The sequence below is a fragment of the Hemitrygon akajei genome, chromosome 6, assembly GCF_048418815.1.
Source record: "Hemitrygon akajei chromosome 6, sHemAka1.3, whole genome shotgun sequence".
NCBI classification, from domain to species: Eukaryota; Metazoa; Chordata; class Chondrichthyes; order Myliobatiformes; family Dasyatidae; genus Hemitrygon; species Hemitrygon akajei.
Window position 1 is genome coordinate 145,168,193 of NC_133129.1, and position 24,182 is coordinate 145,192,374.

At 42.3% G+C, this 24,182-nt stretch overlaps 1 protein-coding gene across 8 annotated transcripts in view; it reads right to left on the reverse strand.

Moving 5' to 3' along the window:
- LOC140729557 (uncharacterized) overlaps positions 1–24,182 on the reverse strand; it is a 77,750-nt gene that overhangs the window by 45,100 nt on the left and 8,468 nt on the right. For 2 of the 8 annotated variants that reach the window (XM_073049459.1, XM_073049454.1), the window contains exons 1-2: positions 22,231–22,344; positions 2,917–3,016 (exon numbers count right to left, since the gene is read on the reverse strand). In XM_073049459.1, the coding sequence (XP_072905560.1) occupies positions 2,917–3,004 (88 nt within the window). In that variant the 5' untranslated portion in view covers positions 3,005–3,016; positions 22,231–22,344. Of the gene's footprint in view, positions 1–2,916; positions 3,017–20,695; positions 21,227–21,364; positions 21,612–21,807; positions 21,862–22,103; positions 22,204–22,230; positions 22,345–24,182 lie in introns of those variants that run through there. The other 6 variants (XM_073049460.1, XM_073049455.1, XM_073049457.1 and 3 more) reach the window with 5 other exon arrangements.

Sequence of the window (24,182 nt, forward strand, 5' to 3'; positions counted from 1 at the left end):
ATTGCTGCTACAAGGCTGGCTGATTAGATACTTGCATTTGAGCAGGCCTACAGGGGTACTTAGTAAAATGGTCACTAAGTGTAGATGTGAGCCTTCTTCTGTCAATGTTCCAAGTATATAAAATTTGTAACATCAAAGTTATATACCTTGGGACATAAATTCTGATTGGCAGTGGGATGTTGTCTGGATAATATGGATGCCATTTGGGGATTATAACATTATCCATTTTACACTTCATCCCCCACTGAAATCAGATTACACACCACAAAGAGGTGGTGCTGGTATATGTACACTGAATGACCACAGGAATTGGTTAAGGCATGGACTTGATCAGCTGAGACTAATTGATGCCAACTCTGCCACTCTGTCGCTTAATGTTACAGCTAACATCTCCTGTGTTTTAAAATAAAGCACACATTCAACCACTGGGAGGATTCCCTCCACTAAAGGTAACTCTTCACTACGAAAGACAGTGGCTGGAATGTTCCAACCATTTGTTGCTTTCCATCATCTTTGCATTTCTGTGGCTGTGTTATACCAGCTGCTGAATTACTATCTGCTGATCTCTATGCAAACCATTGTTCCTTGGACACATCCACAAGAATTCCAACTGCAAAACACCATATCCAGGGCAGACAGAGTGGGTGGGATAAGCTGAAGATTGATTCATCGAACTTGATGAAGCCCATGACGTCATTCAAATTCTAGCAGCAGAGCAGTATGCTGGTGCTCAAATTGGATTGGCTCAAAATAGATTGACCAACACCCTTTAATTTCTGAGCAAGTGTCGTATGCTCCTGTAGATTCACAAAACCTTTTTTTAAATCAAGGTTTCCTACAATGGATTGTACCATTTCTTTCATCACCTCTGTCCAGCTTCACATTAAATGCCTGGCAGCAACTCTTCCATTCATACTGCCTCTTGGACAAATACGTGTTGATCAGAAGGAGCTTCCCACTGTTAACCACTCACAATATCGATTCCACTTCCCATTCCCATTCTGCCACGTCAGTCCATGGCTTCCTCTACTGCTGTGATGAGACCACCCGCAGGTTGGAGGAGCAACAGTTTATATTCTGTTTGGGTAGTCTCCAACGTCACAGCATAAACATTGATTTCTCCAACTTCCGGTAATTTCTCCCCTCTCCTTTTCCATTCCCCATCTGGCTTCCCTATTATTCCTCCTCTTCCCCTCACCTGCCTGTCATTTCCTCCCTGGTGCCCCCCTCCCCTTTCTTTATCCCATAGTACATTTTCCTCTCCTATCAGATCCTTCCTCAGTCCTTTCCCCTTTCCACCCTTCACCCCCATGCTTCTCACTTCATGCTCCCATCCCAACCCACCTACCTTCCCCCTCATGGGGCTTCACCTATTACCTTCTAGCTTGTACTCCTTCCCCCCCCCCCCCCCCGACCCCACCTTCCCATTCTGGCTTCTTCCTCCTTCCTTTCCAGACCTAATGAAGGGTCTAGGTTTAAAGGGGGGGAAAAAATGACTCTTATCCCTCTGCTTAGATGCTGCCTGACCCACTGAGTTCCTCCAGCATTTTTGTATTTTATAAAATTGATCCATGTTGAAATGACTGGATACTTCAGAATAACATTAGGAAATGTTGCTTTGCACAGCGAGTTATGAACACATGGAACAAACTACCTAGTACCTTAGAGAGTTCCACATCTGAACTCGACAGTTATTTCAACAGACTATGTGAATAGGAAGTTGGCAAGCTTGTTGGGCTGAATGGCCTGTTCTTGTGAAAAACTTTCTGCTGTTCTAAAGTTCAATCATTGTATTTGGCTGGCACCATCATGCAGAATGCTGAATAGACCAGAACTGAGCATTTGATCAACTCTACACATTTTTGCAGTTGTTGAATTTACTTCCCTACATCTCCATTCAAAATACAACCAAAATATCATTACTCTAAGGCAAAATCATTGACTTTGCTTCTCGGCCACAGGCGCTGCCTGACCCGCTTTTATTTCAGATGTTTGACCATGAGCATTTCTTTTTTAATTTTGCTTCCTGATTGTTGTGAGAAACATGTTTATTAAAAGAACAGCAGGCATTCCTATGCTTCCCCCACATCTAACATCAACTCCATCTAAAAGGCAGAGGAGGCATCACTACAAGTTATTGGGTACTCTTTACATTTTACATTTCTTTACATTTGGATAAAATGTGGCTGAGAAGAACAAATGAGGGAAAAAAACATAGCTTAAATTATTACACATTAATTTTATCCTGAAAGCATCATCATTTGAGTTTTTGACACTATAACCTATTCAGTTTTATTCTTTGGTCTGCAATATTGCAGCCCTTACAAGATTATGCAACTGATACACTATTAACCTCATTAGCAACACAGCAAGATCTTGAATAATCCCACCTATTCACATATTCAATATTTAGTCAAACTGTATTCTCCTTTATCGCTGGTACTCTGGGTAAATGCGCCCCCTAGTGTTGTTCTGAGCCTCACAATCCAAACAAAACTTGACTTGTTCCTCCCACAAACAAGAGAAAATCTGCAGGTGCTGGAAATCCAAGCAACACACATAAAATGCTGGAGAAACTCAGCAGGCCAGGCCATATCTATGGAAAAGAGTATAGTCAACATTTCAGGCAGAGACTTGTTCCTCTCCTGATTTCAGCTGGTTTGGATTGCAATACACTATCTTTTACCACTTTTCAATTAAGGAGAAGCTACCAGACATTCCCTTCCCACTGCCTACCACTTCCAAACTCAGTAGGAGTCAGAAAGTCATTAAAACATGGGAGAAATTTGGACCAGTGAAAAATAAGTTTGTCTCAAATTTGAAAAAATATACAATTACCCCTTAAACTATATATTTAAATGGTTTAATCAAATTAAGATTGTTCTGAGAGGATATCAGTACATTGAGCATCCCTACCTGTGGTCCCATTTTCCTTTGAGTTCAGCTTTTTGTCCATAAGCTTGAAAACGAGCAAGTCTTTGTGCAATTTCTCCACTGGTTCCATTTTTTAGACCTCCTGAAATTTCAGAAGAACAAACATCAGGATTGACGAAATGTTCACAAGGTTGTGAAGGATGTTGTAGCACTTCCCAAACACGGCTTCTCTGTTGTTCAAATAAGAAAGCCATGTGATGCCTTTCAGCTGAGGGCATATCAGACATCTGACTAACCAATAGGAAATCTTCTGAAGTGCCACCCAGCATTCCATTTGGCAGTTGTTGGGACATGGACTTGATGTTCATTAGATTCAGCATAGCACATCTGATAGAAGTCTAACTATCCTTAAACTTGACAGCACTGCCCATTATTCAAAAGACTCTGGACAAAACTTTTCCTGAGCAGTGTGACCCCATGACCCAGACAATCCTGGTTTCAAAAAAAAAGTCAGGTGGCTGTCAGGGACATTGACATGCAGCAAGGGTGATGTTTCCAGGAAACCTGGAATTGACGGGAACAGAGTGCTGGAATCGGCAGGGTGAGGAGCCGGGCTCTTCAGGAGGCAGAGGGGATTGGTTCATCATTTTGTTCTTACATTAAACCTAAAATTGTAATAAAAAGTTGGCTACACCCTTTGGATACTTTTTTTCTGTAATGGGTAGTTAGATCCAGACATTTTCTCTATTCATTTACCTTCGGATCTAGAAATGAGAAGGACAAATCTAAAATGACAAACAGCCACAGTGAATATCAGACCCCCTAATTAGTTGGACAGTCCTGACTTTTAACAATTTCCTAAAGGAAATGAATGTAGAAGTAGAAAGGTGATGCTTCACACACTGTTTATGGAGCATTGGCAACTGTATACAGTATCAGTCTCTTTATTTAATGTATTGGAAGTTTTTCCAGAGGTTTACTAGATTACTATTCTGAGTGAGCAAGTCTCTTATGACGACAAGTTAAAATAGTACTGACACAAATATGATTCACAATCTTGACTCATCAGTGGAGAACTTCAAACTATGGGTCACTGTTTAAAAATAAGGGTTGCAGATTGAAGACAGATAATGTAAATTTTTCACTTTCAGAGGGTGATGAATCTTTCTCAGACTCCAGGAGGAGCATCTTCGAATATTTTCAAGGCAGTAGTAGAGAGATATTTTATATGCAAACGGATGAAAGGTTACTGCAGGTAGAGAGGAATGCACATTTGGGGTTAAAAGTAGAGCAGCTATGATTTCATTAAAGGTAAAGTAAGTCTGAGGGGCCAAGGAGCCCACTCTTGCTCCTAATTCACACATCCCGATACCGTGTTGAAATGTTTTAGTTGTCCAATAGTGCTAGATTCACAGCAAACTCCTGTTTCACTTGTTTACTCAAGAGATGGGAGTAAGGGAAAGCAAGGAGCTTGAGGATCCAGTAGGAAGAGGGAGTGGGACAAGAAGTCTAAGATGCCATCATTTGTCATGCCTCAGCTCAATTCCCACTCTCAGAACATATCACCAATGCCTCGAATATAGGCTGCAAGACCAGGTTACTCAATGCAAGTATCAGATCTGATGACATATCATTAGCTCTAGGGTTTTATTCATAAAAATCAATTAAAGCTTATTGTAACTAATGGCTTGTAGCTAACTCACTCCCTCATAGTGAGGTCCTGCAAGTCAAATTCACCAAATGGGTGGGGTGATCAGCATTTGCAGTATACTGTACAGATCATGGTTTTGAAATTGGTTGTGGTTAAATTAAATTATTTTAGATTGAGAAAGGCTAGTAGGAAGATAAACACATTCAATAAGTCCTCCAGGTGAGGGATGTCTCAATTATCTTCTAACTATATTCTGAGCAGAAATACAGAGGTAGTAACGGGGAATGTGAAGAAACAAAAATGAAACAGGGCAGCAGATAAGAGCTACAGTCTCCTGCACCAAACACCTGGTTCAATGCTGATCTTGGTGCTGTCTGTGTGGAATTTGCAAATTCCCCCTTTGAACCAGATCCCAAAATGGTCCGTTGGTGGGTAAATTGGTCACTATAAATTCCCTTCTATACAAGTGAGTGGTAAAATGGTAGTGAGAAGAAGTGAATGTATTAAGAGTAGGGTTTGTGTCATAAAAATGCGTACTTGATAGTCGGCATGAACTTGGTGATTCAAGGACCTGTTTCTAGGCTCCATTTCTATAATTCTATGAGAACTGTGTCTAGATGGGAAGAATTATTTATTAATATTGCTATAAAAAAAAAACGAAGCAGTTTGTTATGAGATCATTGACTTTGGTATTCAGTCTAGTGATCTATAAAAGAGTTGGCATGTGGCCAAGTGATTATGGCGTTTGTCTAGTAATCTGAAGGTCGCTAGTTCGAGCCTTGGCTGAGGCTGCGTGTGTGTCCTTGAGCAAGGCACTTTACCACACATTGCTCTGTGACGACACTGGTGCCAAGCTGTATGGGTCCTAATGCCCTTCCCTTGGACAACATTGGTGGTGTGGAGAGGGCAGCTTGGGCAACTGCCAGTCTTCCATACAACCTTGCCCAGGCTTGCGCCCTGGAAACTTTCCAAGGTGCAAATCCATGGTCTATCGAGACTAACGGAGGCCTACACTATAAAAGAGTAAATAATTTTTTTTTAAACAAAATAAACTTAACTATATAAACTGCATTCATAATAAAAAATTTTTACAAGATTAAACCATTCAATGCCTTTTAATTCTTCACATTCATTGTCAATGCTGTCCATTCTGTTGCATTGCATTCATATACATCAATAGCAGTGCTGCCACTCCAAGGCTGTATACTACTTCAATAATAACTAAGTACCCTCCTTCCCCAACCCAGCCCCTCCCTCTCCAGTAGGAGAACCCCACACTGTGGTCCTTCCCAACTGATCCCTTGTGGTGGCTGCACCAAGCTTCAGTGTGCCCTGCACCACATACTCCTGCAGTCCCAAATGTGCCAAATGGTGGCATTCCTCCAGAGAAATCTCCATGTGCTGGCAGACCAAGAAGTTTTGGGCCGATTAAAGAGCGTCTTTCATCAAGTTGATGATCTGCCAGCAGCACTTGATGTTTGTCTCTATGTGTCCCCCTGGGAACAGCCTGTAGACCAGAGAATCCTCTGCACCCAGCTGCCTGACACAGGCCTTTTCTCCACACCCTCTTTGCAAACTCAATCCTCAGAGGTAAGCAACTGTTTCTCCCCCACTATGGTCATCCTGCGTAGAGAGAGCTGTGGAAATAATGCTCTGGACATGCAGAGAAGATCTGACTACGGGGGCTGCTTTCACTACCAGCTAGGTAAGGTCTTCATGCCAGTTGCTGAGGCCTGGGCATGAGGCATTCTGCTAGATGGTCTTGGCAATATTCTCCGGAAACCACGCCACTGATTTCTCTTCCTTCAATGTCTGCAGGACATTCCATGCTGACCAATGCCTGATGGCCCTGTGGTCAAAGGTATTGGTCCAGAAGAACTTTTACACAAGGGACAGGTAGTGCAGCAGTGTCCAGGTGACTGGGATGTTGTGCGGCAATGGGGCCAGACCCATCTTTCACAACATCCGGGACAGATAAACCCCAGTACATAGTGGTATTTTGTGGCCACCTAGTTAGATTCCATGCACAGCCTGATGCAGCCATACACAAAGGTAGTCATCAGGTTCAGACAAGAGTAATCCAGGTCAGTTTCTATCTATGAGGACGACATTGGTTATGTTTTGCATTCAGTTCTGGTTACCCCTTTACAGGTAAAATGCAGAGGCTTTGGGGAAGCTGCAGAAGAGGTTGACCAATATTCTCTCCGTACAAGAGGATATTAGCCACAAGAGGTTGGACAACATGAGTTATTTTTTCTGGGATAATGAAGATTGAGGGGAGACCCAAGGTGGAATTGTCCAAGGTGAGAGAGGCAAGTTCACAGGAGACGTACTGAGCAAGTTTCCTACACGTAGAACAGTGTGCGCCTGGGGTGGTGATGGAGGCAGTATAATAGAGGTGGTTAAGAAAACGCTTAAGATATGCACATAAATATGCAGAAAATGGAGGGATATGGACATGGTTTAGGCAGAAGAAATTACGTTTATTGTATTCTTAGTTTCTAGAGCTTAATTGGTTTAGTACAAAATAGTGGCCTATTCCTGTTCAATGGCTCCCAAAGAGACTGAGATTGAATTATACACCCTCCTATAATCTGTAGTGAGTAACTCAGTAAAGCCAGCCTACTTTATTGTGCCATTACCTGCTTCTGTATTTATATATTTTTTCTTTAATCTTCCCTTGTGAGACTTGATATAATGTCAGCTCTTCGACCAAGGCCAATCCTCTACTTCTGAGAGCACTGTGTATGGTTCCAGTCCCCACATTCAGGGATCAGACTACACCCGAGTAACAATTCAGCAACTTTGCAATCTCTTCCCACAGGGTTCCCATTGCTGCAGTACACCAGATTTTCATCTGCCTTTCCCAAGGATGAGCAGCAGGGAACTGAGTCAAGCCATTGTACTCTGCCGGATATCTCCCATGCTCCACGTTCCATCATGGAAAAGAACAGCAAGCACATCCCCATGGAGTGTCACTTACAGGGACTGAGTGTTGGGCAGAGGGATTGTCTAATGTGTGTTAAATCCAGAAGGGGCTGATTCAGAACAAACCCAGGAGTGCCAAGCACATTTCCCACCAGCATACTTTGGTCATACCAACACTGGGAGTGCTATGCATGGTTTCCAGTTCTGTACCCCTGGATTAGAACCACATTGGGAGAACTGTGCATAAATCCTGTCTCCATATCCCTGGGTCAAAAACCACACTAGTAGCGCTTTCCACATGTGGAAACTCTGGAATAATTTATTTTTGTTCGGACATTCTAACTTTTCTCCCCTCTCTCAGGGAATGACCTGCTATTCACTGACAACTCTCTGCCCATCTTTGTCATCCCTGGATTGTCCTCAAGAGGGTTAGTTGGATCCTTCTCCAACTCTACTCACCACTCCCTTTGGGCTCTTTTCAGGTGGCCATTTTATCAAAGGGCGCAGTCCCACCACCCTCCGTACACCATCCCCAGCATCCCTTACAGCCCCCACCCAAACACCACTGGAGTTCCAGGGTCCTGGGATATCTGTAGATATGTTTCGGGCCTTGCTGTGGCAATTGAACACGGGAGAAGCCTGCCCTTCCACATCCAGGCCCAGGACTGAACTTCCCATCGGCGCCTCCCACCCGATGGGAGAGGTCCCACAAGCGGGAGGGCTTAGACCCAGGCCTGATTGAGGAGAACACCCAAGTCAGCAACAGGGATCTTCACAGAGGCTGCTGAGGGAGCACCAGAGGCCACATCCCCTGGCAGACCACCAGGAGCAGTGGCTCCCATGAGGTTAGGTCACGGGAGGGATGTTCTACAGAAGGGAAATGTGCAGGACTGATGTGGAAAAGGGGAGGAAAGTGTCAGTGTTTAATCCTATCTGACATGGCCTAGTATAAGGCACCTCCAATGTCTATTCCTACTCTTAGTGATCCTGTGTGGTTTTAAAGGGGTGGGTGGGTAGGAGTTGGAGAGGGGAGGGGGAGCAGTAGTGGGGATGGAGAAAGAAGGAATGGAGAGATGAGAAAGGGAGTGAGATGGGGGAAAGAGGGGAGAGGGAGTGGTAGTGGGAATGGAGAGGGTAGTGAGAAAGGGTATGGAGAGGGGAGAGGGAAATCTTCTGAATTAAACAATAAAGTGATTGCTTGGAACAAAAGGCTGAGGGGGTGAATGGGCTTTCCTGCCCAGGGCCCAGGCCTGAGAGTGAAAAACAAACTGATGTTTGGCTGATTTAAGCACTGAGCCACATTAAAAAGATTAAGGTGACAAGACTGAACGAGTGCACTGTTCAATACTCCACAAAGTTTACTCGCCTCAGCACTGTACTGTCTCGGCAGCTGTGGCCTGCAGCCATTGGCACTTCCCTCAGCACTGAGCTGGCTCCATGGCTGTGGTGGACTCACTTTTTGGGGACTGTGGTTCCCTTTCCGTGTGTTGGTTGTTTAGTTTAAAAAAAAATTGTTTTCATTTTCTTTTTTTTTGCAAATTGGGTGTTTGACAGGGTTTTTAAAAAAATGGGTTCTACAGTGTTTCTTTATTTTGTGGTTGCCTGCAAGGAGACGAATCTCAAGGTTGTATACAGTATATATACACACTCCGATAATAAACGTACTTTGAACTATAAAACCACCAATGTGTTGATACACTCACACCCCAGTCTCAATCTTCAGCACACCGCCCCCGCCAAACACACTCCAGTACATGTGGGACCTCTATCCTCTTTTAATAAAAATTACCAATAAAGCATGGATCTCAATAAAGGTTAAGTGGGACTGCAGCGGGGAATGAAGATCTGGGCCATATCAAAATGACTGTGTCGACTGACGCTGAATCTCCAGTAAAGAGAGCAATAAACACAAGAGCAATTATCTCTCTGCCCACAAACTGACATCCTAATATAAAATATAGAACACAAAAAAGTACAGGCCCTCCAGTCATGATGTTGCACCAACCTTTTAAGCTTATCCAAGATCAATCTCACCCTTTCCTCCCACATAGCCCTCCATTTTTGTACCTAATTGAGATGTTCTCAAATGTCCCTAATGTCCCTGCCTCTCTCACCACCCCTGGCTGTGCATTCACTACTCTCCATCCAAAAGAAAAACTAACTCTGACATTCCCCTCTCGTATTAGCCACTCCCCCAAGCAGTAAGGCTGACGAAAACCTCCACCCTCTAACCCACCTCACCACCACCACTTTGTCACTTCCTTCAGAATCACCTTATGCACAAACACTCCCATACCTAGCGTACTTATTGCAATTTTTTTTAAAATTGCGTGCTCTTTTGTGCTGCATTGGATCCAGACTAACAATTATTTCATTCTCCTTTACACCTGTGTACTGGAAATGACATTAAACTATCTTGAATCGTGAAGTGTGAACTGACGTGGCAGGCAAATGCAAACTCACTGTCATCCTTAATGGGCTAATTAAGGGGTTTCAGAAAATGACTGCCTGCATCACTAATAGAGGAGGTCACATCATGAACCACTAATACCGCTTCTAAACAACAACAAAAAATGAAACCATTAATCCACTGGAAAAAATATTTGGAGTAAAAAATTTCTTGAAAAACAAACGAGTTACATTTAGAGTCCAAGACCATTCATCTGAACTGGGAAAGGGAGAACAACAATTTAGTTTTAGGTAGGAAAAATCTTTCTATTTTTCCCCTATCCTAAAGGAGAATGTTAGGCCTGAAATGCTAACTGGTTCTCTTTCCACTGATGCTGCCTGACATGTTGAGTGTTTCCAGCATCTTATGATTTCCAACATTTGCAGTTTCTGATGTACAAAACTGCTTGAGGCCTGGATGGTGCTATGGGAAGAAAAGGAAATATTTGGTAACTGAGCTGTGTAGAAAGAGGGAATAATGCCTTCAGAAAGTTGAACGGAGAGTGAAGGTAATAGGTTCGGTGGAAGGATCATCCAGGAACTCAGTGAAATGATGGAGGATGATTCACTGAATGTTCAAGTCAATGTCAAAGGTCATCTTCCAATTTCAGATGGCATTGGTGAAGTTCTGCTTGCTGGTGCTAAATAAGACAAAGAAAACTAAATACTTCATTAGTTACATTTTTTCTGCTAAACGATCACTGCAAACAATAGACTGTAACTTCCCTATCACAGTTGAGCTTATGAACCTCCTATAAGACCTGGTATTTTTGTGGTGGGAACTGAAGTCTCGACAGTTGCGTACAGGCTGAATCAGGGCTGCGGGGTCCGGGCCGGAGGGCAGGGAGCCGCTGCGGGGTCCGGGCCGGAGGGCAGGGAATGAGCCAATGTTTGGCTGGTGTAGACTTGGAGGCAATGTGATACAGCAGAACCAAGGCGAGGAGAGAGGAAGCAATGCAGAGTCAAGTTGGTGGGGGCCTGGATCCACACCCGAGAGTGAGGAAAGGCCTGAGGTTTGATTGATTTAAGCATTGAGTCAAATTGGAAAAGTTGGGTCTGATCAAATTGAGGTGGTGGGGCACCGGCCCGAGAGTCTATTGAAGCAGCAGGGTACGGGTCCAAGAGTGAAGTCTGGATGATTTAAGCACTGGGCCAAATCAAAAAGGACGGGGTATTGGGCCGAAGGCAAGGGGCAAGCCAGTTCAGATCTCTGCTCTGAGTTTTACTTGACTCTGCACTGAACTTAAGCTCGTTACTCCGGAGGTTTACTCATCTCTGCACCGAAAAGTGGCTGTGACCTGCAACTACCACAGTGTGGACTCACTTTTGTGAACTTCAGTTCTGAATGCTATTTGCTTACTTTTATTGTTTACACTTTTTTCTCTGCACACTGGGTGTTTGACGGTCTTTTGTTTTAATGGGTTCTAGTGGGTTTCTTTGTTTTGTAGCTGCCTGAAAGAAGATAAGTCTCATGGCTAAATTAAGTATAATACTTAGAGAATATGTAAATTAGGAAAACACCAAAAAATAAAATTAATTGACATGGAGCAGGACAGAATGGAGTGCAGTGAAGTTAGCTGTGAGCCCATGGATTTATATTGGATTCCGAATAATAGCACATCCCCAGAAATATAGATAGGGATGTGACGGAAGGGAAGAGAAAGAGGAGAATTGAGTGAAATATTCCAGTTCATATCAACAGCACCAATCATGTATTTAACACTTATTAGAAAAAGTGAGAAAAGGTAGTTGGATAGGACTAGAATGCAAAAATGTTCCTCATATCCCACAAAAAGGTAGAAACAGAACTTATATGGACTCCCATAACAAGACTTTTCATAAAACCACGTCATTCTGTATCTTCTACAGAATGAACTAATGCAAGCTAATATATACATACTCAATGGCTTTCACACAAGGACATGGGGCTCAGTTGTGATAGCATTGTCAGATTATCAGGGTTGTACCCTTTAATGCCTGTGCTACAATTACTGCATTGGTGGTGCTTCATGTACCCATGCTGAGCTTGTCAATTTCATCCACTTTGTCTCCAACTTCCAACCAGCCCTTAAATTCATTTAGTCTATTTCTGATCACTTGGTCTCTCCCCTTTCTCAATCTCTGGGAACAAACTGACATCTTTCATAAACCTACTGAGTTCGAACACTATCTTGACTATACCTCTTCCAATCCTGTCCCCTGTAAAAATCCTCTTCCCTTTTCTCAGTTCCTGCATCTGCATCAAATCTGGTCCCAGGATAAGGCTCTCCTTTCCAGGATGTCAGAGATGTTTTTCTGCAAAGAATGGGCTTTCTCTTCCACCACCATTCATGCTGCCCTCAAGTGCATCTCCTCCATTTCTCAGACACCTTTGCACACCCCATCTTTCCGCCGTCTTAACTGGAATAGAGTTGCTCTTGTCCTCACCTACCATCCCATAAGGCTACACATCCAACACACCTTTCTCTCCAGTCTCCACCATCTTCAACAGGGTCCTACCACCAAAAACACATCTTTACCCTCCCCCACTCTCCACTTTCTGCAGGGATAGCTCCCTCTGTGATTCCCATGACTATATCTCCCCACTAATCTCTCTCCAGGCACATATCCGAAGAAGTGACAGGAAAGCTACACCTGCCCATACACCTCCTCTCTTACCTCCATTCAGGGCCCCAAACAGTACTTCCGGGTGAGGCAACACTTCACCTGCGAAACTGATGAGACCTGATGTAAATTGGGGGACCGCTTTGCTGAGCACCTCTGCTCCAGCCACCAAAATTGGAAATTCCTGGCTGCCAACAGTTGTAATTTCTATCAACATACCATGTTCCGACATGTCAGTCCATGGCCTCTTCTTTGGCCACATTTAAGCCACTCAATGGCAACACCTCATTTCGCGGAGGAGCAACACCTCATATTTTGGCTGGGTAGCCTCCAACCTGATTGCATGAACAGTGATTTCTCCTTCTGGTAAACTGCTTTCCCTCCCCCTTCTTGTTCTCCACTCTATCCTCTTGCCTCTTCTCTTCCCCTCCCCCTTCCCTTTCTTCTCTCATACCAGATTCCTTCTTCTCCAGCCCTTTGCCTTTCCCATCCACCTGGCTTCACCCATCACCTTCAAGCTTGTCCTTCTTCCCCTCCACCCATCTTTTTATTCTGGCATCCTCTCCCTTCCTTTCCAGTCCTGAAAATGCCAGATTTAATTAGGAGTTCCAGTTAATAGTTCTGTAGCATTTCTCAAACACAGAAAGAAAAAAGACCTACTGCCTTTGTTATAAATGAATTATCATAGAGCAGTACAGCACAGGAACAAGCTCTTCAGTCCACAATGTTGTGCAAAACCAATTAATTAGTAATCAAATGGCCAGCTAAACAAATCCCCTCTGCCTACACAATGCCCATATCCTTCTATTTTCCTCACATTCCTGAGCTTATCTAAACGTCTCTTCTCACTGCTACCATCAGGAAGGTGGTATAGAAGCCACAGGGCTCACTGTACCAGGCTTAGGAATAGTTATTCCTCCTCATCCATCAGGCTCTTGAACCAATGGGGATAACTTCACTCGCCCAATCACTGAAATGCTCCCACAACGTACAGACTCACGTTCAAGGACTCTTCATCTCATGTTCTCAATATTTATTGCTTACTCATTTATTACTATTATTTCTACTTGTGTAGCTTGTTGTCTATTGCACAATGATTGTTTGCCTGCTCTGTTGGATGCTGTCTTTCATTGATTCTAATGAAGTTCTTAGATTTACTGAGTACTCCTGCAAGAAAACAATTTTCGGGTTTGTATATGTACTTTGAACTTTAATAACTTCTTAATGTATCTACCTTTACCACCATCCCAGGCAGCACATTCTAGGCACCCACTTCTCTGTGTAAAAAAAAACTTGCCCCTCACATCTCCTTTGAAATTACCCCCCCTCACCTTAAATGCATGCCCTTTGGTATTAGACATTTCAACCTTGGGAAAAAGATATTGTCCGTCTATTCTATTTATGCCTCTCATAATTTTATAAGCCTCCATCAGATCTCCCCTCAGCCTCTGCTGCTCAGAGAAAACAACCCAAGTCTGTCCAGCCTCTCATTATAGCACATGCCCTCTAATCCAGGCAGCATCCTGACAAACCTCTTCTGTGCCCTCTTCCATGCCTCAATATCCTTCCTATAATGGGACACTAGAACTGTATGCATGACTCCAGATGTGGCCTAACCAGTTTTATAAAAGTGCATTATAACATCCTGATTATTGGACACATTGCCCTGACTAGTAAAGGCAAGCATGCCATACACCTTCTTAACCACCCTATCAACCTGTGTAGTCATTTTCAGGGAGCTACAAACTTAGACCCCAAGATCCCACTGCTAATCAACACTGTTAAAGAGTTTTACCCCTAACATTGTACTGTCTCTTTACATTTGACCTACCAAGATGCAACACTTCATATTTGTTCTGATTGAACTCCATCTGCCATTTCTCTGCCTATATTTGAAACTGCTCTATATTCTGCTGTATCCATTGCTAGTCTTCTATGGTATCCACAACACCAATAGTATTGGTATCATCTGCAAATTTACTAACCCACTCATCAACAGTTTAATCCAGGTAATTTATATACATTACAAACAGCAGGGGTCCCAGCAGAGATCCCTGCAGGACACTACTAATCACAGACCTCCAGCTAGAACAAGTCCCTTTGACCACTCTGTCTTCTATGGGCAAGCCAGTTCTGAACCCAAACGGCCAATTCAGCATGAATCACATGCATCTTAATCTTCTGGATGAGCCTCCCATGAGGGACCTTGTTAAACACCTTAAGACTTGCCCTACACAAAGCCATACTGGCTCTCCCTAATTAGGCCATGGTTTCCAAATGCACATAAATCCTATTCCAAATAATTACCTTCAGTACCTGCCCTACCACTGACAGTAGCCTATAGTTTCCAGGATTATCCTTTGTTCCAGAAGGGAACCTTCAATTATTGGTTAATGTTTTCATGTAACTATTTTTATTCACTAATTTCAGTTGGTTTTATGACATGAATGGATTCCCTCGTTGACTCCCATATTTCAAATGAGAAGGATAATTGGCCTATTGAGTGCATGCTTACTTTCAGAGCATTCCTATCAGTCCCATTCCCCCACTTCCCTACAAACGATTCCCACTCCCGTGTCCGTCAACACCACCTTGATTCACATCTCACACATAAGTAATTTACAGTAACAACCTGTACATCTCTGAGATACAGGAGAAAACCAAAGCACCTTAGAAAAACCAGGCAGTCGTATCGTGAACATACAAACACCACAAAATAACACTGCGAGAACGGGATGAAATCTAGGTTGCTGGTGCTGTGAAGCAGCAGCGCTAACTCTTGTACTTCAGGTAGACTCTTGCCTTTATCTGTTAACTCAGCAAACTCCAACCAAACTGACCTTCATCCCTTGTTTTGCTTATGCTCACCACAGAAAGCATCAATCAAATCAATCCCATCCCAAATCAAAACCCCATTGCAACTCAGGCAAAAAAAATGTAGAAAGCCCCTTTTCTAACTCAGAAAGTGTGAGAATGTGCATTAGATGACCAATCTAACCTTACTTCTGTACCAACCCATTGACGGAAAAGATATCAGACTTGAAAATGTCATTTTAAATGAGTGGATTCAATCCGTACTCTAAATGCAATGCTTATCGTCTTAAAAAAAATGGACAGCAGTTATCATCTAGGCTAAAAAGCCCATGACTTCTACAACAAAAGACAAGTGCTGCAAGCACCTGGGCACATGGAACATCACACTTCTGCAATTTCACCCCATACCCTACAGCATCCTGGTTTGGAAATATTATCTTCAATCCTTTACCATTGTTGGGTATAAATCTCAGAACTCCCTATTGTACAGCACTGTTGGAGTACTTTCGCCAGAAGGTCTGCAACAGTTCAATATAGTAAATAAATGCTAGGCTTGCCAGTGATGTCAAGAGAATGAAAATAAATAAAAAGAAAACCTTTATCTGATCAGCTGAAAGCTTATGGTTCTCCAAAACATGGAGTTTCAACTGTTATAGCTTTTTTTAGATAATCACTCACCACCCCAATATCGATTCCTGTGAAGCAGCATTGATAACAAGAACACTTGCTCCAATTTTGAATGCCAGTATTGCTGTTCATAGCACAATGTTTACACTACGGAAAGAATTAAAGGATTGGTAACTATATCTTCTGTTCTCCCTTTATATCCTTGTGGTTCAACTTTGTAATCTCTCCTCCAATTTCCAAGCTGTTGGCTTCTTACACTTGGGAATGCATGTTTAACACATGGCTTGGGTACAGTAATTGATTACTGGGTGATTTCTCCTGGGTGTGAAATCTTTGATCTACCCATTAACTTTAATATCTCTAGATTTCAACGATTTCTTCATTTCTTTTACTACAGCAGCTTCCCAAAAAAAAGTAGAGAAAATCTGTCAGCATCCAAGAGGAATGCACGCAGGCTAGATATATTAAGAGACCTTTTATCCACCAGTTCAAATTAGTACCCAGAGCAAACCCTGATTAATTATGTTATTTATGAATGGCTGTCATGATATTCTTGCTGATATTTGATTGGCCCTTTTTTGAAAGTTCTGAATCACAAATATACTCTGAAACTACACATTACTTATATAAAAAATAGAAATGGGAGCAATTTTCTGCTTGCTTGAATACACTGCATGCAAATAGACAACCCCCCTCCAAAAAATAACTTAAAAAATTAGATTCAAAACATATAAAGAACACCAATATGTACCAAATCTTCTAATTAAATTACCATATTTGCTGGTTGAAACTATACATTTCAATATAAAACAGAAGATGCTTTTGAATCATTATTTTTGAGCAGTTATCTCCTAATTCTGACTTCTTTTTCATGCCTCTGTCCTTTTTATATTTAATAATTTAACAATTATTTCATTGATGTTTAATCTTCTCATTATGATTGTTACTTTAAAATAAACCTTCTGTGCTTCTTTGTGTTTTTTTTTTACCCCCCACCAAGCCTGTTTAGTGCTGAAAATGATCAAGTAGCATTTATGGAAAGAAAAAGTCAATCCATTTTTCACAGATGCTGCTCAACTCAATGAATATCTACTGCAATCTCTGATTTTATTTCAGGATTCCCATTCCTGCATTCTTTTCTGCTTTTACAATTCCTTGACGTCCATAAGTGTTTCACTTTTAATGCCATTTCATATGAACCTCACCCAAGCTGCATCTTGAATGGGTTTGTATAGGTTTGTGCCCCACTTTAATTATTGCTTTTCTAGTTTATGTACAAAGCCACTTGATTCAAGTGATCACACAAAAATGTAATGATATAATCAATGCATCAATAAAACCAGGATTACATAACAAGAACAGCATTTTAAAATTCATTTTAAAGCAGCGGACCCATCAGTGCCTTGAATTATGGTCAGTTTGAAGGACGGGTTATATTTTGAAGGGACAGTATAGAGAAAGAAAGATCGGAGGGTCAGTTAAATGAAGGAGCAAACAGTAGAGGAACAAAGTCTGCAGAGAGAGTAGCAGTAGCTAGGGAAGAGGAAAAATACAGCAAGACTTTAAAACATTGAAATAGAGGCTTTGGAACAGTTTGTTTAAACCTGGCTGCAAGATATTGGGAATTAATTTTTGCAGTGAGTTTCATCATTTGCTACAAAAACTAAATAGCTCCGAGGTGAGAAATTTGAAATAGAAAGTACTAGACAGGTAACTTCTAGCAAATGCTCAAGTCACCTAGTAAATCTAAAAGATTAAAATGTGCATTTAGAGAAGATGCTATTCCTTGAGCTTTTGCTAAATTTCAATGAAACAATGTAGAAAACCAAGGAACGAATTTGGGGAGTTGGATGGAGAAATTCAGAGACAACCTAGATTCTCAGGTCATATTTACAAATAACTGAAGATGTTTCATAACAATTACCCAATCTGCATATGTTCTCGCTGATACAGAGATAACCACTGTATAGACAGTGAATAAACCATTTTCTAATTCCTTATTCCATATCCTTATTAACAGCTCATTCTAAGCAACCTTTGCTTCCCTGCTTGTTTCAATACACCTTTTCCATTGCATATCAACTATTTTCTCCTGCATTCTATGCTATCATATTCACTTTTGCCCTCTCCCATAGAACAACAGATCCATAGAACACTATAGCACAGAACAGGCCCTTCAGCCCTCCATGTTGTGCCAACCCTTATCCATAAAAAAGTACTAAACCCACACTACCCCATAACCCCCTATTTTTCTTTCATCCATGTGCCTGTCCAAGAGGCTCTTAAATACCCCTAATGTTTTAGCCTCCACCACCATCCCTGGCAAGTCATTCCAGGCACTCACAACCCTCTGTGTAAAAAACTTACCCGATGTCTCCTCTAAACTTCCCTCCTTTAATTTTGAACATATGCCCTATGGTGTTTGCTATTGGTGCCCTGGGAAACAGGTACTGACTATCCACCCTATCTATGCCTCTCATAATCTTGTAGACCTCAGTCTAGTCCCCTCTCATTCTACGCTCTAAAGGGAGAAGTCCCAGCTCTGCTATCCTTGCTTCATATGACTTGTTCTCCAAACCAGGCAACATCCTGGTAAATTTCCTCTGCACCCTCTCCATAGCTTCTACATCCTATAATGAGGTGACCAGAATTGAACACAATACTCTAAGTGTGGTCTCACCAGAGATTTGTAGAGTTGCAATATGACCTCTCTACTCTTGAACTAAATCCCCCTGTTAATGAAGCCTAGGATCCCATAGGCCTTCTTAACTACCCTATCAACTTGCGCAGTGACCTTGAGGGATGTATGGATTTGAACCCTAAGGTCCCTTTGTTCAACCACACTCTTAAGTAACTTACCATTAATCCTGTACTCAGTCTTCTGGTTTGTCCTTCCAAAATGCATCACCTCACACTTATCCCGATTGAACTCCATCTGCCATTTTTCTGCCCAACTCTGCTGCCTGTCTATATCCTCTTGTAACCTTCGACAACCTGCAGCTCCATCCACAACTCCCCGTCATCCGCAAACTTACTCACCCATCCTTTTGCCTCTACATCCAGGTCATTTATAAAAATCACAAATAGCAGGGGTCCCAGGACAGAACCCTGCGGCACTCCACTAGTCACCGAACTCCAGGCAGAATACTTTCCTTCCAATTTTTTAATCCAAACAGCCAAGGTTCCACTTATCCCATGCCTCATGACTTTCTGGATGAGTGTCTCGTGAGGGACCCTTTCTCATCATTATACAAATATTTATCTTCTGTCAGTTTTGATGTAGTTATAAATACAAAATGTTAACCATTTCTATTTGATTTGCTAAGTATTTCCAATTTTCAATTAAATCCTAAAATGAAGCTAAATTTTATTTAATTCTGAACCCAGCTTTCATGTAAATGAGCTTCATAACTTTTGTTTTGAAACCAGATGCCACAGCACAATTCAGCAACAAGCTAGGATACAGTAGCGCCTTGCATTCTTGGACTACCTTCACATTGAAAAGCATGCCAACATGTTATTCATACTTGGAGTAAAAATGAAACATCAATATCAAGACCTGTCTTAATGGAATATGATCTACCCTGTTCTGACCTTGCACATTGTCCACCTGTACTTCCCTTTCTCTGCAACTCTAACACTTCTTTCAGCACTCCTATTGTTTTACCATGTACTACCTCAATGTACTATTGTAATGAATTGATCTATATGCAAGACAAGTTTTCCACTGTACCTCAGTACATGAGACAATAATAAACCAATCTGCCATAAGATGAAGAAGCAGGAGTCAGCCACAAATGTTTGCTGAACATCTCGATGAACTTGTGTGGCTGATCTTTTATCTCAGTGTCATTACCCTTTAATAGCCCCATAACTCTCTAAATGTACTCTTCAATAAGCTCACAGACAAAGCTTGTTGGATAGAGAACTTGAATGCTTCACATCCATCAGGATTCAGAAGTCTCTATTGTGAATGGATGTCACATTATTTTAAGATTGTCCGTCCGTCCGTCCCCCCCCCCCCCCCCCCCCCGTATTTGACACTTGAGCCAAAGTCAATTTCAATGCAACTTCTACATTGTCAAGTCTCTGAAAAATGTTGACTCATCCAATTGGAAGATACAGCTCTTGCTCTTAGTCAGTAAGTTGTTGATTCAAGTACTACTCTATACTCAGAAAAGGGCTACTGCTGAAATCCAATGACTGAAAAGAACGGTGGGCCACCAATGGAAATTACAAGGTATCTCAACAGCATTAGGGTGGAAGGTGGCAATGTTATTGATGTGGAAGATGTGGTAGTGAGCAGAACTGCAGTGTCATCTCTGGTACAATACTATAGCAGAATAATTAACAAGACTGCAATCAGTTATATTTTGAACTTTCCAGCTGTCTGTGAGCTCATATGCAAGTTACTGGTGACATTATCCACCAATGGTCTTGGTGATGGTTGTTTTGCATTTTTCTGATGCCAAGAATGAATTAGTATCGGTTAGACCTAATGTGCTGACTGTTTTCACTACCACTAAGAAGTCGAGTTTATTGTCATATGCACAGGTAGGAGACCTTTGGGTGTTAAGCGTTTGTAAATCTGGGGAACACATACAAAAAGATGGAGGAACTCAGCAGGCTAAAGCAGCATCTATGGAAAAGGGTACAGTCGACGTGTCGGGCCGAGACCCTTCATCAGGACTGGAATGTAGCAGAAATCACATTGAATGCAAGAACAGTCCTCTCCCATGTGGTCTTTACCTTGGTTAACCGCATTATCTACAGTGGCGACAAATCCTGAAGAGATTGTTCAAACCTTAAAAACTCGCGACCACCGGTTCCCGTCATTGTTCGTTCAAAGTATCAAGCGAAGAGGGACTTGATGGCGCACTATTCTGTTCGTTCCACCGACGGACTCCTTTAAGGGAGGTAATTTTAAGGAGTGTGCACTGAAACCACAATCTCGGCGAAATGTAAACCAAATGACCAAACAACGTCATTGCCTGCTCTGCCTCCAAATAACACTTCAACATTTATCTAGTGGGTCCGCCGGACGCACTGAGAGTCAATCATTCAACTGGACATCTTGTAACTCGGTGAAATTCACATCATTCAACGGGCACGGCTACAGGAAAACACAGAGTCACGCTGCGTTTGAAACTGAACAGCCACCTAGAGCCAACAGACTTTGCGGTTTCGCCACAGTGCGCACACGGCCAACTCGAGGCCGGCCCCACCGCTCGTGTGTGACCGGAATGCGAATCCTAACGCTAAGCCTCATTAAGCGTCTTACAGTTACCTCTGGAAACAACTCACTAATCTCCAATAAACCTTATTAGCCGGAGATCACGTCTGATTATGTATGCGATCAGCGGTTTGCTGCCGCTCTAGATAATGGGAAGCGGACCTCTCGCCCCCGCCCCCACTTACCCTGCTCTGCCACAATGAGCAGGCTCTATGGTGGGCAGCTCGCCCGGACCAGATCCATGCGTTCCCCGCACCATCCCCGCCGTTGCTGTGATTTTCCTGCGGCCGATCAGCGGGGGTCGTGGGTCCAGGCGCCCTTATGCCCGAGATGCACACACAACACTGCCTTCATTCACCCTGCGTTCAATTCTCCACGGAAATCCAGCTGGCCGCTTATCATCGTGCCGCTTTTTGAAAGCACGTCGCCCAATTGATATGCCCGCCTTCAAAGCAAATTATAAATGTTTAAATACCCAGGAGTTCCCCCCCCCCCCACCCCGCGTCTTGCTTTACTAATTAGAAAAATATATACAGAAACGGTGCCCATCGTGAGCTCGGGACGTCCCATAGAGCCTCAAAGATTACTTTCGAAGCACAGTAAAATACATTTGCACAAAAAAACATACCATTACCAAATTATTCCATTTACAGCTCGGTAGTTTGCACGCTGATGCTATTCCGCTCGTTCCTAGACACCGGGTTAATGTGATAATTTCCTGGATTTCCCTCTATGCTTTGCCACTGTTGATTCATTCACGCACCGTGCATTTGATTTATTTGCAGAAAACTGATTGTCTAAACAGGTCTGAATTCTCCACAAATCCAACCCGCAAACCCAACAGCACGGAGCAATCCAGTATATATTGCATTTTAAGATTAGGTAATAAAAGCATTAAATCGAATAAAAAATGCAGCGTCCTACCTTGCATTTTGCGGTTAGTAATTAGAAATACTCAACAAATTGCTTACATTAAAATTATTTTTGACAAAAGAGCCATATACTGGCTGCAGAGAAGCGTTGTGTGAACGGACTTTATAGCTATCCCCACCTGGTAGAGATCTGGAGTTTGCTGATAATATAATAAGCCATCCACCAGTGTCACGACGCACCAATCTCTTCCATCTGTCCCTTCTGTCGTCGACCCCCTCTCATTGAAAACTCCGACTCATATCTACCGAGATTGAACAATTGGGATGCCGCCTTGCTGCCATTGGCTAGTTTCCCTTGGATACAGTAGTGCAATTTCAACACGTAATTGACGAAATCCTGAGAGACCCGAATTAGGTGCTTCTCGGAAGGCTGGCTGCCAAAACCAGTCATTAGGAAGCCAAATAAGGGTAATCCTCAAACGCCAACTCACCCCCTCTACCCACACACACACGGAAACAGAAAGGCATGCCAGAGTGCAGAACATCACACCGTGCTGTAAACTCTTACAGTGATGTATATTCTGGCAGTCTACTGGGTCTATTGCTCAAATGCATTTATGACGCATCAAGAAGCAAACTCTGTCCCATCTGTCCCATGCTTCAAACTAACTTCTATTTCTTTCTTGGTACTGAATGTTCACAAATGAGAGCTTTCCATATCTCTTATCTCTTACTATCTTTCCTTTCGGTTAGTCCTGATGATGGGTCTCGGCCCGAAACGTCGACAGCGCTTCTCCCTATAGATGCTGCCTGGCCTGCTGTGTTCCACCAGCATTTTGTGTGTGTTGTTGTTTGAGTTTCCAGCATCTGCAGATTTCCCCGTGTTTGCTTTCCATATCTCCTCATTATTCTCAACTGACCTGCAGGTCTTTACACAGCATTTGACCATGCTGTCCTTTTCCCCCAGTTGGATTGAGTTTGGATTCCTGTTTTCCTAAATACATGGGGAATCATTTGCTTGGCACCAGAGTTACCCAAGAATCAGCATGTTCCCTTCTCCCACCATTTCTCACCTAAGCACCATTTCTTCATGACATCATTCAAAAACCCATACAATGATAAATTTGACATATACTGAAAACAAGCCCATCTCCCTCATCGGCTCCTCCACCACTTCTAAACTCTCACCTGTTTATATAGCATCCATTACTGGAAGACCAGAAAATAAAGTTCAATATTAATGGTAAAATTATTATTAAAGTACATATAGCACCCAAGATTTATTTTCTCACTGGCCTTCACAGTGGATACACAACAGAATCAATGAAAATCTGCACACAAGACAAACAACCAATGTGCAAAAGTCAACAAACTGTGCAAATACAAAAGAAGGAAAACACATAATAATGAATAAACAAGCAATAAATATAGAGAACATAAGTTGTTGAGTCCATAGACTGTGGGATCATTTCAGAGTTGTGCTCTAGTTTAAGAGCTTTATGGTTGAGGGTTAATAACTGTTTTGAACCTGGTGGTGTGGGACTTGAGGCTCCTGTTTCTCCTTCTTCCTAATGGCAGCAGAAGAGAGCATGGCCTGGATGGTGGGGGATTCTTGATGATGGAGGCTGCTTTTCCGTGACAGCGCTCCTTGTAAATGTACTCAGCGGTGGGGAGGGCTTTACTTGTGATGGACTGGATGTGTTCACTATTTTTGTAGGTTTTTCTATTCAAGGGAACACCAAAGCATTTGCTTTAGTCTTTATCACAATCTACATGTCCTGGTAAATTATTTTATTGGTTGGCCGCTACCTAAAGTTCAGCAAGACAGTATACAATATTGGGATAAACTTTGTACCCAAAATGAACTTTTGATCCCATATCCTCTTCATCACTTAATTCCCTCCCCACACCACCACCTCAGTTTAATTTTGCTGATTCCCTATTCTCATTCATTTTCCTTCCTCCATTAACAAACTTGTCTTCAACTCAAATAAAAACACAAAATGCTCTATTTCAGGCAATGTCTGTAGAAAAAGAATTAAAGCCTTAGGTAGAATATTCTTCATCAGAAATGGGAAATATTTTTTTCAAATTTTGATTAAAGTCTCTTCAACCTGAAACATTGGCTTTC